Below are 17394 nucleotides of genomic sequence, written 5' to 3' on the forward strand. Positions count from 1 at the left end.
AACAGGGGTGGTGTTCCCCTCAGGGTTCTGTGGGGCAGGGATGGTGACAGTGGGATCTGTGGAGGGCGTGTCAGCAGAATGCAAGTGAGTGGCGTTGATGGGGGCGGAAGTGGTGGCAAACACGGCAGTGGGGGGGTGGAAGTCAGAGCATGTGACATCAGCGATGATGTGAGGGGTGGAAGTGATGTCACGTGTGGTGCATGAGGAATTGTGAGGGGCAGAAGTGGCTGTGGAACTGGCCATGTTGGGGGCAGAAGTGACGTCATCAATCAGCGTGGGAATGGTGGCTGACATCAGCGATGATGTGAGGGGTGGAAGTGATGTCACGTGTGGTGCATGAGGAATTGTGAGGGGCAGAAGTGGCTGTGGAACTGGCCATGTTGGGGGCAGAAGTGACGTCATCAATCAGCGTGGGAATGGTGGCTGCACCGGCCGCATGGCTAATGGCGTCCAAGCAGTTCCAGAGGCCGGGGGAATCTACTGGAATGTTTGAGGAGTGCTGTCTATGGAGGTGGGTAGATAAGTTTGTTGTACTTACAGTTTTTGATGTTTGAGATGGAGTTGAAATACTGTTTGTTGAGAGTATAAATTCTTCTGAGGATATAGTAAAGGAGGGGTCCTTTGCAATTCTGAGAGAGTGTGGCCCTCAGCTGAGGCAAGGCTGACTGCAGAGAGGTTAGGTGCCGGCGCATGGCTGCGAGTGTGAAGCGAAGGATCTTGAAGGAGAACCATTGCTGGTGTTTTTGAATCTGTAGTCTGTACTGTTTGTCCTGTTCGGGTCCGAACTCTGCTGGTTTAAAGGTGGTCCAGAGTCTCTGTGGGATAAGTTGGTTACGGAGGCAGGCACTGAGGAAGCAAATGTGGCTGTAGTAGCCGGTCTGTTTCAGGACATGGTTGAAGAGCTTCAGGGCAGAGGAAATTGGTACTTTAGATCTGTGTTCACTAGGGAAGACACAAGCAATCTCGCAGAGGTAACAGTGGCTGAAGGACCTGAACTGAAGGGTGTTGGAGAGACTGTTAGGTCTAAAGGCTGATAAGTCCCCGGGGCCTGATGGTCTACATCCCAGGATTCTGAAGGAGGTGGCTCTAGAATTTGTGGATGCGTTGGTGATTATTTTCCAGAGTTCGATAGATTCAGGATCACTTCCTGCGGATTGGAAGGTGGCTAATGTTGTACCACTTTTTAAGAAAGGAGCAAGAGAGAAAGCAGGAAATTATAGACCAGTTAGTCTGACTTCAGTGGTGGGAAAGATGCTAGAGTCAATTATAAAGGATGAAATTACGACACATCTGGATAGCAGTAACAGGATGGGTCAGAGTCAGCATGGATTTATGAAGGGGAAATCATGCTTGACTAATCTTCTGGAATTTTTTGAGGATGTAACTCTGAAGGTGGACAAGGGAGATCCAGTGGAAATAGTGTACCTGGACTTTCAGAAAACCTTTGATAAAGCCCCACATAGGAGGTTAGTGAGCAAAATTAGGGCACATGGTATTGGGGGCAAAGTAGTGATTTGGATTGAAAATTGGTTGGCTGACAGGAAACAAAGAGTAGTGATAAACGGCTCCCTTTCAGAATGGCAGGCGGTGACCAGTGGGGTACCGCAGGGATCAGTGCTTGGACCGCAGCTTTTTATAGAAGATGGTATTAGTGATAACATTAGCACATTTGCTGATGATACAAAGCTGGGTGGCAGGGTGAAATGTGAGGAGGATGTTAGGAGATTACAGGGTGACCTGGACAGGTTAGGTGAGTGGACAGATGCTTGGCAGATGCAGTTTAATGTGGATAAATGTATGGTTATCCACTTTGATGGCAAGGACAGGAAGGCAGATTACTACCTAGATATCTGGGTGTTCTTGTACACCAGTCAATGTAGGTAAGCATGCAGGTACAGCAGGTAGTGAAGAAGGCTAATAGCATGCTGGCCTTCATAACAAGAGGGATTGAGTATAGAAGCAAAGAGGTTCTTCTGCAGCTGTACAGGGCCCTGGTGAGACCACACCTGGAGTATTGTGTGCAGTTCTGGTCTCCAAATTTGAGGAAAGACATTCTGGCTATTGAGGGAGTGCAGTATAGGTTCATGAGGTCAATTCCTGGAATGGCGGGATTATCTTATGTTGAAAGACTGGAGCGACTGGGCTTGTGTAGCCTTGAGTTTAGAAGACTGAGAGGGGATCTGATTGAGACGTATAAGATTATTAATGGATTGGACACTCTGGATGCAGGAAACAGGTTTCCGCTGATGGGTGAGTCCTGAACCAGAGAACACAGCTTAAAAATAGGGAGTAGGCCATTTAGGACAGAGATGAGGAGAAACTTCTTCACCCAGAGAGTGGTGGGTATGTGGAATGCTCTGCCCCAAAAGGCAGTGGAGGCCCAGTCTCTGGATTCGTTTAAGAAAGAGTTGGATAGAGCTCTCAAGGATGGTGGAATCAAGGGTTATGGAGATAAGGCAGGAACAGGATAATGATTGAGGATGATCAGCCATGATCATAATGAATGAATGGTGGTGCAGGCTCGAAGGGCAGAATGGCCTACTCCACCTATTGTCTATTGAAATGACCTGGGAGTTGCAGTAAGAGAGGGACTCCCTGAGATTCTTGTAGAGAGAGCAGGAAAACCTCTTCAAGGCAGGCATCCTTGCAGGAGGATTCGCAGTAGGGTTAAAATCAACTAGGTAAAAACAATGACTGCAGATGCTGAAAACCAGATTCTGGATTAGTGGTGCTGGAAAAGCACAGTAGTTCAGGCAGCATCCGAGGAGCAGTAAAATCGACGTTTCGGGCAAAAGCCCTTCAGAGTGCCTGAAGGGTGGAGAGATAAATGAGAGGAGGGTGGGGGAGTTCATGTCCTCAGCAGAGTGGGAGGGGGAGTTGGTGTGGTGTCCCAGAGATGTTCCCTAAAGCGCTCTGCTAGGTGGCATCCAGTCTTCCCAATGTAAAGGAGACCGCATTGGGAGCAATGGATACAATAAATGATATTGGTAGATGTGCAGGTAAAACTTTGGATGTGGAAGGCTCCTTTGGGGCCTTGGATGGAGGTGAGGGAGGAGGTGTGGGCACAGGTTTTACAATTCCTGCGGTGACAGGGAAGGTGCCAGGACGGGAGGGTGGGCTGTAGGGGGGCATGGACCTGACCAGGTAGTCACGGAGGGAACGGTCTTTGCGGAAGGCGGAAAGGGGTGGGGTGGGAAATATATCCCTGGTGGTGGGGTCCATTTGGAGGTGGCGGAAATGTCGGCGGATGATTTGGTCTTTGCGTAGGTTGGTAGGGTGGAAGGTGAGCACCAGGGGTTTCTGTCCTTGTTACGGTTGTAGGGGTGGGGTTTGAGGGCGGAGGTGCAACAGCATCAACTAAACGATTCTCAGTTTTTCTCTTTTGTTTTCCCCAACAGAGTAGTATTATTTTAATTAAGTAGTCATTTTAGGTTATTTCCAAACAAGTTTAGAGCCATAGAATCCCTATAGCACAAAAAGAGGCCATTTGGGCCATCAAGTCTGCACCAACCCTCCGAAGAGCATCACACCCAGACCCCAACCCTCATCCTGTAATGCCACATTTACCAAGGCTAATACACTTGGTGTACACATCCCTGGACATTACAGACAATTTAGCATGGCCAGTCCGTCTTTGAACTTTACAAGGAAACCAGAGAACCCACGCAGATAAGCTCTACACAGTCATCTGAGGCTTGAATCGAACCTGGGTTCCTGGCACTGTGAGGCAGCAGTACTTCCCACTTGCATTTAAAAATTGAAAATATACTTGCAGCATTTGGCTGATTTCACAAAGTTATTCTTTTTTTAGTCACCTTTGGTGTGTATTATATCATCAACAATATATTTCTTAATTTTCAGTCAAGTGTTAAGGTACTTTGTATTTTCTTCTTATTTTCTTTCCACTGCTGACATTCATCAATTCTATTCAACAAAATATTTCTGCCCGGTTTAAATTTCCATTCTGCATTCCATTATAGAATTATGTACAATTTGATTGGAGTAAAATAATATTGAAATACAATGCTCATTATCCCAAAAGTTAAAATCAGTAACCTGATAAACCACTAAGGTTTGGCCACACTGAAATGGAGGTCCTGGGCCTCCTTCACCGCCACTCCCTCACCACCAGACGCCTGGAGGAAGAATGTCTCATCTTCCGCCTCAGAACACTTCAATGCCAGGGCATCAATGTGGACTTCAACAGTTTCCCCATTTCCCCTTCTCCCACCTCACCCCAGTTCCAAACTTCCAGCTCAGCACTGTCCCCATGACCCGAAACGTCGATTTTACTGCTCCTCGGATGCTGCCTGAACTGCTGTGCTTTTCCAGCACCTCTCTAATCTACACACTGAAATCTGTCAGAGGTTCATTGATTGAGCTTGTTCATATTAGACTGATGCCAGCAGTTTCTTCTTTGTCCCATCTCAGTCTTTTACAGCATGCTGCACTTATCTGAACCTCAGGACCATTCCTAACCCTGATACACCATTGCTTCATTTCCATCCAAATTTCTAGTGTTTGTTAATGTAGTAGTACTTTTCAGAACTCTGGTACTGGTCATGGTTACAACTGGATCCTTCGTAACATCAACAGGGAAACCACCCATCAAAAGGCACAAGCACGTCCCAAACCGTGCTACCCCTATCGTTCTAGGCTATGATCCCGTGGACCCACTACATCCAAACTGCAGCCTGTCCATCCTCTTCAGTTCCTCTTGCTTCATCCATTTATATCCCAATCTTTCATTTTGTGGTTGTTGAAAAATGTTGTAACAGTTCTTAAATGGTTCCTCAGCACCTAAATCTGGCCCCTGTCTACTCACCTCTCATATCCATTTAAAACTTAACTCAACGGAAACTGGAGGAACAGCATCTCATCTTCCGACGAGACACGTTACAGCCTGCCGGTCTCAACATTGAATTCAACAACTTCAGATTATTATCCCATCTCGACCCCTCTGTTTTCATTCTGCTCCGTAATTTTATTTTATTTATTTTATTTTTTTAATATATTTCTTTCACTGTTCTGTCCCTCTTATTTCTTGATTGTCTGTCTTTCTCTCGCTCCCCATTCTCTCATCACCTTTTTCCTCTCCTCTTCCCCCTTTGCTACCCTTCTCCCCTGTTATCCATTTTGCCTCTGCTTTATCCATCCCCCCCATCCTCCACATATTTTGTCACATAGCACTGGCTTCAGCCTTGGTCATTCACAGCTCCTAATCTCCCTATAATCTCTCTATGCACTGTCATTATCACCTCTTTATTGCTACCTTTGCTTCTGGAGCCATGACTCACCTTCTCTCAGCCTAGTATAAATACCTCCCTTTTTTTTTTAGCTTTGACAAAGGGTCAATTCGACTCAACGTCAGCTCTTTTCTCTCCTTACAGATGCTGCTAGACTTGCTGAGATTTTCCAGCATTTTCTCTTTTTTGGTTCGATTTAAAACTTAATTTGTGATGACTGCCACCTTGCTGTGTTTTCTTTTAAAAGTGTAAAGGATGTGAGGTCAGAATTTCAGGAAGGGAGCATAAGCATGATTAGAGATATGCAGAAGAAAGAGGTATATGAAATTGAATGTGAATTGGAACGAGGGATCATAGTTTAAAATAAGGGGGCACCCATTTAAAACTGGTAAGGAAACTCTATTTTTCTCTGAGAGCTTTGATTTTTCAGAAAGTGCCCTTCCTTAAAAGGTCAAGGTGGCAGTTTCCTTCCTTAAAGGACATTGGTGAACCAGATGGTTTTGTTTTCTGGCAATCGACATGGTCATCATTAGATTCTTAATTCCAGAATTTGTTAAAATTGAACCTGGAACATTATTGGGTTTCTGGATTAACACTAGGCCTTCACCTCCCCCTTAATGCATGTGCAGAAATGTAGGGTTGAGGTTAAAATCAGATCTCCCATGATCTTATTGAATGGTGGAGCAGGCTTGCATGACCTACTCTTGTTCCTTGTTCACATGTTTATATGCATGTTACATCAGCAGGCAAAGAAGGAAGAAGAAGAAGAGAAAAAACAACAATGTCATTAGAATGGACCTACATAACTTTGGCCATGAGATACACAACATGAATTCTATGTTTTAGGCTAAAAGAAATCAAAATAGTGACTGGACTGCCTCGCACACCTGATTTAATCAAGTGTGAACATAAGATATTGCAATGTTCCTTCTGCTAGTTAATTTCCATTGATCATTTTTTTTATTCTGATATTCCTGATTCTAATTTTAGCTGAACAGTAGCAATCCCAAGTCTCAAACCCCCTTAAGGGCAGTACTGATTGAACAATTGGAAGTGCCATCTTTTATACAAGACATTATACTAAAACCCTACCTATCTGTTGAAGTGAAGATGAAGGATCCTGTCATACTATACTATTTAAATAAGAGGAGGAATCTTACCAGTATCTTCACCAACATTTTTTCAGAATAGCTGGTTATTCATCTTATTTCTAGTTGTGGAACATGATTTCTTGCAAAGCAACATTTCTTTGTCATTCCAAATAACATTTGTTTGTCTTTGAAGTACTTTGGGAGAGCCTGTGAAATTGAAAGATGCTATATTGTTGCAAGTTTATTTCTTCTTGACACCTCATAGGGTACTTTCCTAAGTTTGCTCTTACTGCATTACCTTCTTAGAGTTTGGATTTTCAGTCATACTGGGCTTATCCCTCCTAGTGCAGTCAGTTTTCTGCTGTTATACAGAAGTCAATTTTTGTTACTTCACTGGTCGCTTTGTGTTATCAAGTATTCTCCTCTCAGCTGGATTTATATTCGCTATTTCATGCTATTAACGTTTTCCTGATAACATGCTCCCAAAAATATTTTCTAGAAGTGTGTTTTCTGCTATTCAATGGCTTCCATATTATGATCAGAAGCATTTCCAATAAGTTAATATGATGACTATCCATTTAATTGGGTAGTAGATGTGTAAATGTGCCCGGTTATTTATGGGCAGGTAGATAATGAATAACGGTGTGTCTTTGCAGCCTGGAAATGGCAGGAACTTGAAGCAACAGGACCGATTAGCAATTTGTGTACTCTCTTTGCTGATGACAGCTGGCCAGGTTAGGTAGATGGCAGGGGACTTGTTAGAGCATGGCAGCAAAAAAGAGGACATAGCGGAGAAAGTGAGATCACAAGATGTGAGATCATACAGAGGACTGGGGCTAAGGAAGGCTGTTCGATAAATGAAAAGACTGTGATTGGAAAACCAATCCCTGTTTCTGACCCGTAGGCATTGCTAATGTTCCCACTTTCCTTTAGCAGTTGAATTTCCTGAGGCCTGAGAAACCTGGGCTGCAGATATTAAATTCAAGTGGCACCCAAAATCTTGCCCCTTGTTTGTAATAATCATAGATCTGCCACTCCGTAGCAGGTTTCTCAGATTCCCACACATAGATGAGGTTTTCATGGATTAGGTATAAACTTAACATTTTAAGTGATTGAACCCCATATCCCCAACCATCTCCTGTTTGCGATGGGTTAATACAATACATTCCACTCTGGATGCATAAAACAGGACACTAAGTTTCAGTCATTTTAAGTGTAGCAACTTAAGAGCATTGCCTAATGCCTAGCCAACAGCTTGAATATGCGGTTTTATGGAGTAGTCCTTGTGTGAGCCATGTCAGAATATTCATGATGTTCTGCAAATACAGTTAAAGTAAATTAAAGTCTGCTAAAGAGACTATGCATGTTTTATTTATGTATCAGTGAATGAAAACAACAATTTAAAAACTATAGAACATCTTTACTATACAGTGAAAACCAAATGAGAAATGTGTAATTAGATTTCTAGGGGGTTATATAGATTCTAAGGAAAACTTAGTTTCTGACTAAGCTGATGATATCCGAAGTTATGGAAGACATATCAGTTACAGGCGATGTTTTTAAAATGTGAAGTTGTTTGTTATATTAACTTTTTAAAACTTGAATGAATTGGCATTTTGAAACAAAAACAAATTGCTGGGCCACCACAGCAGGTCTGGCAGGTCTGTAGAGAGAAAGCAGAGTTAATCTTTTGAGTCAGTGAAGGCCCTCCCCACACCCCTCAAATTTCAGAACAGCAGAATTTCTGTATTTACTTCAGATCTACAGCATCCGTAGCTCCTTGTTTTATTTCAGTGATTCGGCATTTTGTTGTTATCAATAGTTGAAAGGCAGTAATGACAATCTTTGTAGGAGCCTGTAGCTCAAACAGGAATTGCTGGATCTTGGATTATCTAGTTGGGCTTTGCTGACAGATTTTTTTTATTATCTGTAAATTTTTCACAATTGATTGAAGTTCATGTCAATTATGATGAGGCAAGCTCAATTCATTTGGTTCCAGAATGTAGATTAAGAATTCTTCACTTTCAAGGTTTGTGAGTGCCAGCTAGTATGTTTCTAAGGTGTTCTTTGAAGATCTAGAGGAGAAAGCAAAGTTGAGATATTCCAGATGCTGGAAAGCTGAAGTAAAAGCAAAAAAATGGTGGAAATACCCAACAAGTCTGGCTGTATATTTGGTGAGAGGGAGTTGTATTTCTGTTTGATGACCCTTTATTAGAAGTGAGTGAAGTTAAAAAGGGGTTTTAGTAGACAAAGCTCAAAAGTGGCAAGTGATCACAGGTCCAGTTCAGCCTTGTGGGTTTCGGAGGTGTTCTGCAAAATAATCATCCAATCTGCATTTGCTTTCCCCAGTATAGAACTGTCTGCACTATGAGCAGCAAATAGAGTACACCAAGTTGACAGAGTGCGTACAAATTGATTTGTGATATGGTAAGTGCAGATTGTTTTCACTAATTGAAATTAAAACATGGGGACACAGTCTCAGGATAAGGGATCAATTATTTCGGGTGGAGATGTGAAGAAATTTCTTCACTTGCAGGGTTGTGACTCTTCAGCATTGTCTACCACAGAGGATTGTACATGCTTCATCATTGAATACTTTTAACATTGAGATAAATGATTTTTGGTCTGTCATGGAGTTAAGGAATATGCAAAAGGATGATAAAATGGAATTGATGGCCAAGTTCAGCCAGGATCATGTTAAATAACAGAGCAGGGTTGACGACCATATTGTCCACTCCCTCTGGTATTTCTTGTGTTTTTAATATGGTTCTTAATGAATACTTTGCATCTGTCTTCGCAAAAGAGTGGGATAATGTAGAGATTCTGTAGGGGAGTCTGAAATATTTGAAAGGATAAATAGAGTAACAGGGGAAATATCAAGGGGTTTAGCACATTTGAAATTAGATAAACTATCAGGTATAGATGGAATTATCACAGGCTGCTAAGCAAAGTAATAGATAGCAAAAAGCACTAGACATCTTTCCCAGTTTCCTTTGACTGGTCTGCTTCTGGCGGACTACGAGCATTGAACTGTTAGTTAAAAAGGAAGGTTGGAATACGCTGAGTCATTACAGCCCAACATAACCTCAGTGGTGGACAAGTTATTGGAAAAGTTCTAATTCTGAAAATTCTTCCACCCGCCAGATAGGAACTAAATGGCAGAAATACCAGACACGTAGGTCAGTGTGGTAACCTGGTGACTTGAGCTTGCCGCTTTCTCCTCCGGCCCTCCATTCTGGACAAGTCACTAACATTTGTGGGCGGCACGGTGGCACAGTGGTTAGCACTGCTGCCTCACAGCGCCCGGGTCGGTGTGGACTTGTTGGGCCGAAGGGCCTGTTTCCACACTGTAATCTAATCTAATAAAAAATCTAATAATCTAATCTAATCTAATCTAATCTAATTCCAGTTCACAACTGGTCACAATTCCACAGACCAATTAGCTGTTCGTTGACAACAAAACCTCACATTGTATGCACCTTCTGGTGTTTGTGTGTGTGTGTGTGATTTCTCAGGTTGAGGATCACAGACGGAGGTAGGAGGATTGGAACGAAGGGCAGTGTTTTGGTCTCAGCGGACTCCACCTCTCCCTTTTGTCCAGCTCTCATTCAGGCACTGTGTGCCTTTGACCAAGAAATCTCCCAACCCAACTGTCAAACTGCCCTCACAGTTGAATTGGTCAGGGGTGTTACATGACAATTTGGATGACAGAAACCTTCTACCTGCCAACAGTTATATGGTTGGCTCCCAGGTAGCTGAACTGTTTGTGGATGTAAACAAGATACCAGAAATCTTCAGACTTCCAGAAAAGGCGGTGGTATCTGCCTTTGAGGTGAGCAAAAACCTAAAGCCTGAAGAAAACTAGTTCACTTTTCCCTCTCTAGTGGCTTTTAACCAATCAGTCAGAGGCTTTTAAAGTTGTGAACCAGTTGCTCTGTGTCTCCTGCAAGCAAGTAAAAGTATTTTGAGAAGCGTTATTGAGGTCCTGGCAAGCTAACAGTTTCATCTAAGTGCATCCTGTGGACAGGGACCATTAAACTGCTTTCCCAGTTCTTCCCTCCACCCATAAACTTTATTTTGTGTCTATGTGTATAGGGGAGTTTTATAAGGAGGTTAGATTTCTAACTTGTAGAGGCATAAGCTGACAGTTTGTAGTTGTTTACCTGTAGCTAGACACTATTTATTTACAAAAAATAGTAATGCTTATTAACTATAGAAACCTGCTCTGTGCTTTCTGTCAATCTGAACTAAAAAGAAGGTAGATTGTTGAATTTTGCAATTGATAGAAAGTCTTTAATTTTTGTAAAAACTTTAGGAATAGTTAGACTTGATTTCCAGCATGCTATCCCAGTGACACACTTAAAATGTTTTCTTCAATGAGGAAAATCAAATGACGGTTGTTTTCTAACTCTGGAATTACAGAAGTAGCTAAATAAATTAGGTTCAGTCTTCCGTATTCAAAGCAAATGAGGAAAATGTATTTTAGACCTCTCAAAGATTGTCAAGGTAAAACAACCCATTTCACCAATTCAAATAGGTCTCACTTTTGAACCTTCCAGCTTTTTCAAACATTTGTCATATTATTGGTTGTTATTTACTCACATAGTCACACACCAGTCTTTCTTACTGTGTCTGTATAAAGCATTCTACAATCACAAAAAAAGTTTCATGTGTCACACAAGTTGACTTGCAAGGCTTTTCCTAAATTTAATATTTGCACCTTTTTTTATGTTTCAAGACAAAAGGGCCACATAAAGCAGAATAAAGCAAAGACATCCAATGGGATGGTATTGGAGGAATACTTCAACTACCAGCTTTTGACTCAGTACAAGATTGCCGTTAAACTCATAAGACTGAAGCCAAAGGAAGAATGATTTGAGTCTTGACAAAATGGACACTGAGAGGCTACTTCCCCTCATAGCGGAATCTAGAGCACAGGTGCACAGACTCAGAATTGGGACCGATCATTTAGGACTGAGATGAGAAATGATTTCTTCACTTAGAGTTTTGAATCTTTGGATTCAGAGGATGTTCCATGACTGAATATATTTAAAGCTGAGCAGGTAGGAAAGTGGAGCTGAACGTGAAGATCAACCTTGATCTTGTTGCATGTTGGAGAAAGTTTGACAAACGTGTAACTTACTGCTGCTCCTACTTCTTATGTTCTAATGATGTCCTATCAGTTTATGATAAAAGTATATTGAATTCTTTGAAGGGAAGTATACTATTAACAATGTGAAATTACAGAAATTTCTGCCAGTTGTGATATTGAAATATGCACAGCGTAAACTTAGGGTACCCTTTCCTTCATAAAAATATAATTGAATTCTCTATCTGTTGCAAATTATGAAGAGAAGAAATATTTATTGGTATCCTCACAGCACAATTGCTATTTTAGCCAGAGGGTTTGCATATGAACAGCTTGCATGATTTGGACTCTGAGAACAGTAAAGACCAGCTGCTTTAATACCTTGAAAGTCTGATGACTTGATTATTTAATCCTTTGAAGCTTATAACTTCTCACAGAACAGTATCTCGGAGCTCCTTATTGACAGTCAATGGTTGTATCTATTCCTTCAATGTACTAACAACCTTTCTCAAATGTCCACGGGCTGACAAAAACATGATGGCATACATTTGGGCATAGATCACTCAGAAATGTTCATAGGTTCTTTGACGTCAGTAATAATGTTCCAGCTCTGCGACGTTCGGATATATTGAAAAGTATTAATTATTTATTCACAATTTTACCAATAGCAATGGTTGTTTTATATTTTATGTTTTGAAATTTAAATTTGTTTTCCTCATATAACACTAGCAACTTGCCTTTCCATAGCACCATGGATGTCCAGCAGGAGTGCTTGATGAGAGTGCTATCAAATAAAATTTGACACTGAATCATTTAAAGAGATATTAAGACAGTCGACTAAATGTTTAGTCAAAAAGAAGCATAAAAAAGAAAGACAGACACAACAATGGTTTCAAGATTGAGAAATGTCAGTTGATTGATTGATTGATTACTTAGTGTGGAAACAGACCCTTCGGCCCAACAAGTCCACGCCAACCCTCCGAAGAGCAACCCACTCAGACCAATTCCCCTACATTTACCCCTTCACCTAACACTACGGGCAATTTAGCATGGCCAATTCACATAACCTGCACATATTTTGGACTGTGGGAGGAAACCTACGCAGACACGGGGAGAATGTGCAAACTCCACACAGACAGTTTCCTGAGGCGGGAATTGAACCTGGGTCTCTGGCACTGTGAGGCAGCAGTGAAAATCGATTGGAGAAGTTGGAACTGTTTTCCCTGGAGAGGAAAAATACCAGAATTAGTAAAGGCGTGGTTGATAATGAATTGATTGGACATAATCAGCATGGATTTATGAATGGGAAATCATGTTTGATGAACTTGAAGTTTTTTTGAAGATGTGGAGTGTGACAGTGTGTGAGAGTTAGGTTAAATGGGAAGAAAGTTTTTCTTTTTTCTGTGCTGGCTTGTTTTCCTAACTACTTACACAGATCAGTGGCTACAGGAACAGGCCAAGACCTTGGAGATACAAGATTACTACACCAGCGATGCGTAAAAGTTAGACAATAAGAGGAGACTAAACTTAAAGTAAAAGGAGTATCTTTAAGTAATTAGAAAAGTTAGCGAGTAAGACAAAGTAAGTTCAAGTTTAAATCACGGTAAGTGGGGTCAACCAAGTGATAGCGTGATCTCATATATGTGGGACGCCATAGACCCCATCAATGTACTAGATACCACGTATGCAGGAAGTGCTCCTAACTGTAACACCGTGTTTTTAAGTTCGAGCAATGGCCGGAGAAAATGTGGCACATCCACAAGTCTGAGTTATATATATAGCATGTTTAGAAAGTTGGAGGAAAGAAGGGAATGGATATCCAGCAAGCAGTCAAAGAGAATCATGTAGATCATGCAAGAACCCCCTACAGTCCAGCTCGTAAATTGCTTTTATATTTTGGAAGCTGGTGAGGACGCTTGTTTCTTAAGGAACTGCAGACAGATCAAAGCTTATGGTGCCACAAGTTGCTGGACTGTATGTAGGGGAGGAAGAAGAAAGTCGGAGTGACAGCAATAGGGGAACCGACCAAACAGATAGGTATTTCTGCAGCTGCACATGTGACTCCAGGATGGTGTGTTCCTTCCCTGGTGCCAAGGTCAGGGATGTCACTGACCAGCAGTAGGGCATCCTGAAGGGAGAGGGTGATGACATAGGTTTTGGCACACATTGGGACCAGTGAGATAGATGCAATGAAGGATAAGGCTTGTCTCAAGAATTTAGAGAGCTAGACAGTAAATGAAAGAGCAGGACTTCATAGGTTGTAATCTTTGGATTACTCCAATGCCACGTGTCCCAGTGCTATGCGCTAGTGAGTACAGCAATAAGAGAATAGGGTAGATAAATGCATGGCTCAAACGTTGCAGGAGGAAAATTTTAAATCACTGGATCCGTAGGTCCGTTTCTGTGCGGGTTAGACCTGTGCAAGCGGGATAATCTGCACCTGAACCAGAATGGGATCTTTCAGTGGGTTTGCGTATGTTGCTGGAGGGAATTTAAACTAGTTCAGCAGAAAAAGGGACACAGAGTATTAGTACAATAAGGACACAACGTATTTTAATAAAGTAACCATGGCAGAAGAAGCTCAGCCATGTTGAGCATCGGGAGTAAGGCGAAGCTGGCTGGCCTCGACCTTAACGATAGGAGTAAGATATGAGTTAAGGATATGGATTGACACATGGAATTGCAATGTTGTTGCCACCACAAGAGATGTGGATGAGGAAGGGTTAGGACTGGCAACTCCATATTCTAGGGTAAATATTCCTGCATTATGGGTGAGAGTGTAAAAGATGAGGTGATGTCACATTATTAGGTAAGGAAATATGATATCTTAGAAAGGTCAGCTAATAAGATTTTGTAGGCTGAGTTTAAGAATGAAAAGGGAGCAATCGCCCTGCTGGGAGTGTATTACAAACCCCCAAACAGTCAGCTGGGAATAGAGGAATAGACATATTGTCAATTCGACATTTGTTAGATGCTAGGATTCTGTGACCATTCTTTAAGTAGTATTTTGAATACTCTCCTGATGTGTTTTTTTGGGTACTGTACAAAAGCTGCTTTGTTTCCTTTTAATTTATGAAGTGTTTTGGGATTAATGGGAATGTACTTTTACTTTGTGATCTTCAAATTTGTATATGTAGATGGCTTAATTTATTATGATTCGGAGATGCCGGTGTTGGACTGGGGTGTACAAAGTTAAAAATCACACAACACCAGGTTATAGTCCAACAGGTTTAGTTGGAAGCACACTAGCTTTCGGAGCGACGCTCCTTCATCAGGTGATTCTGTGTAACACAGAATTTATAGCAAACATTTACAGTGTGATGTAACTGAAATTATACATTGAAGAATTGTGAGAATACAGTGATAGTTTCACTTCTTTCATGTGTAAATCACAAAACCCTTTTTTTTAAAGTTGCATTCTCGGGTTAGCTGTTAACAGTGGTGATAGCTAGACAATGTGTTGAAGGTGTTAGCCCCCTGTGTTCTCTGTCATGATTTTCATTCAGATGTCCAATGCAGACGCAAGAGATAAATGGCCTCCTTCTCCACCACATCATTTCTGTGATTCTGTAAAGAAATAGCAGGATTTAGGCACAATATTTTAAAACTTAGGGCTTGACAAATGAAACCACAGCCATCAATAGTAGAGGCCAGAGTAGTCTAGAACTGGAGGAGCACATAAATTTCAGGCAGGTTAATGTGCATTCCTAAGCTAAAGGTGGTGTGTGAAAAGAACGTAAGGTTTCAGCAATAGCATTTTGAGTTCCAATGAATGGAAGATGGAAGGTAGCTGGTTGGCCTGGATGTGAAGGAATAATGCAGTCTAGAGGCAAAGTTTAGCATTTAAGCAGCACTGAACTGAAATAAGATTTGATTTAGATGCTGTTACAATATTGGAAGGGGGGTGACCTTCATTACAGATTTACAGAAATATTTGCAGGTGTAAAATTACCAATCTACACTTTGGCAAAGATCCTTTATCTTAAACAAGTGTATATAGCTTTTGGTATTCTAAACTAATGTAATTTGTCATGTCACTTACCTTGTATAATTGTAAAAGGGGCTCTGAGACATATTAGCATTGTCATGGAAGTGCAAAATGTGATTCCTATAGATTAGTAAATGTTTTCTGCCTCAATTTGAACAGGTTTACAGGTGAGTATCGCTGCTGAAGGTTTGGGTCACTTGTATGATAACTAATAATAAAATAATAATGTGATACCTTGTAAATGTGACATTTCAGTTTGGCTGAAGATTTTATTATTAATAATACCCACTTAAATATCTACATTATATTCTTAACTTTTTTAGCATTGCTGTATTGTTTATTTCAATAAGATAAAGCTTTATAAGTTGGCTAGTTCTTGAATCCAATCAATTTATCATTTGTTAAATGGACAGAAATTTCTAAAAACTTAGCAAGAAATGTGATTATTTTTGCGTCAGGGGAGTGAGTAAAAGCAAATGCCATCTCAAAGTTGCCGAAGGATTATCACAGGTCATCTAGTCTCATAAGATAAAGGTGACTTTCAACAGAGCATTCATGAGTTTCTTTTCAAAACCAACGAAAGGGTAGATTTCAACTGAGCTTGTCTTTTCAAAAACTGTATTTTTCAGTCACTTCATTAGCCTCTGCATTCAAAGCCTCATTCAATACTCAGGTTCTGAATATTGTTGCAATGTCCTTTTAGCTGACAAAGATTATTTATTGCTTCAAATGCAACTTTCCATAGTTTGTGTCAACAAAGGGCTTTACAAATAGAACAGGCAAAGTAATACAGTGAAACAGTGTGCTATTGCACTAATCTCTTTCACACAAAGAATAGCCAGAGGGTGAGAGGAGAGGACATCTGGCGGATAAGGGTTCAGCATGATGGGGCTGATAATGCGCCATCACTTTCCATTTAAAGTGAGCAGGAATAAGTTATCTAATTGTACTGGAATGTCTTTTACAGAGAAGCTAGAAGATGATGTAATGTTTGGAGTCATACTGCGCTCTTATATTTCTAGAGCAAAAAAAAATGAAAATTGTTCACTTGGGGTAAGACAAATGGCTTTAAATGAGGAAGCACACCATGAATTGCAAATGGGCCTGAGTTAATTTGTTGCTACAGTAGTGTTGCCCTACTGCTAAATGAAGGTGGTGTAATTATCTAGCTGGCAGAGATAATGTCAGCACCTCATTCCTCCTTACACGCCTGGTTTTTACATGAGTGCTAATTGAGCTCCAAGGTGACAACGTGTTATATATTCTGATAGTAGGACTTTTATCCTTTGGCAAATAATGTTCACTTTTTAAGTATGTGGTCTCTATCACTTGTAGAGCATGCAAAGTAAAAATACAAGAACAAAGTGGTTATGTGTGCAAGTTAACTTGCACATCTAATAAATCCCTCCCTTTTGGCATCAAGATTATCTTGACTCTAATAATTTTTCAGGTAGAAAAGACTCCGAGTTATATTTTGATTTGGACGTGCCGGTCTTGACCTGGGGTGTACAAAGTAAAAATCTCACAACACACACAGGTTATAGTCCAATAGGTTTATTTGGAAGCACTAGTTTTCTGAGCGCTGCTCCTTCATCAGGCAGTTGTCCTAGTTATATCAATAGTTTGCAAAACATGGTCTGTAATATCAATGTTTTGTCACTTTATTTTAAAAATGACACAAACTAAAACCTTTCACATCAATGCAAAATCCATTTCAGTTCAGTTGGCTAGACAGGTGTTTGATGGAAATGTGTTGCTGGAAAAGCGCAGCAGGTCAGGCAGCATCTAGGGAACAGGAGAATCGACGTTTCGGGCATTAGCCCTTCCTCAGACAGGTGTTTGCATTGCAGAGTGATGCCAACAGCCTGGGTTCAATTCCTGCACTGGCTGAGGTTACCATGAAGGACTCTCCTACTTAACCTTTCTCCTTACCTAGGCATGGTGACCCTTTACGCTAAACCACCACCAATTATCTCAGTC

At 41.1% G+C, this 17394-nt stretch overlaps 1 protein-coding gene across 4 annotated transcripts in view; it reads left to right on the forward strand.

Moving 5' to 3' along the window:
• The window catches only part of gpatch2 (G patch domain containing 2), a 298900-nt gene that overhangs the window by 115332 nt on the left and 166174 nt on the right, over positions 1 to 17394 (forward strand). Inside the window, exon 7 of one of the 4 annotated variants that reach the window (XM_043695795.1) lies at positions 12862 to 12948. The exons of the other annotated variants lie outside the window; for them this stretch is intronic. Coding sequence (XP_043551730.1) covers positions 12862 to 12933 — 72 coding nt within the window. The 3' untranslated portion in view covers positions 12934 to 12948. Of the gene's footprint in view, positions 1 to 12861; positions 12949 to 17394 lie in introns of those variants that run through there. 4 annotated transcript variants of the gene reach the window in all.

The sequence above is a fragment of the Chiloscyllium plagiosum genome, chromosome 9 (genome assembly GCF_004010195.1).
Source record: "Chiloscyllium plagiosum isolate BGI_BamShark_2017 chromosome 9, ASM401019v2, whole genome shotgun sequence".
NCBI lineage: Eukaryota > Metazoa > Chordata > Chondrichthyes > Orectolobiformes > Hemiscylliidae > Chiloscyllium > Chiloscyllium plagiosum.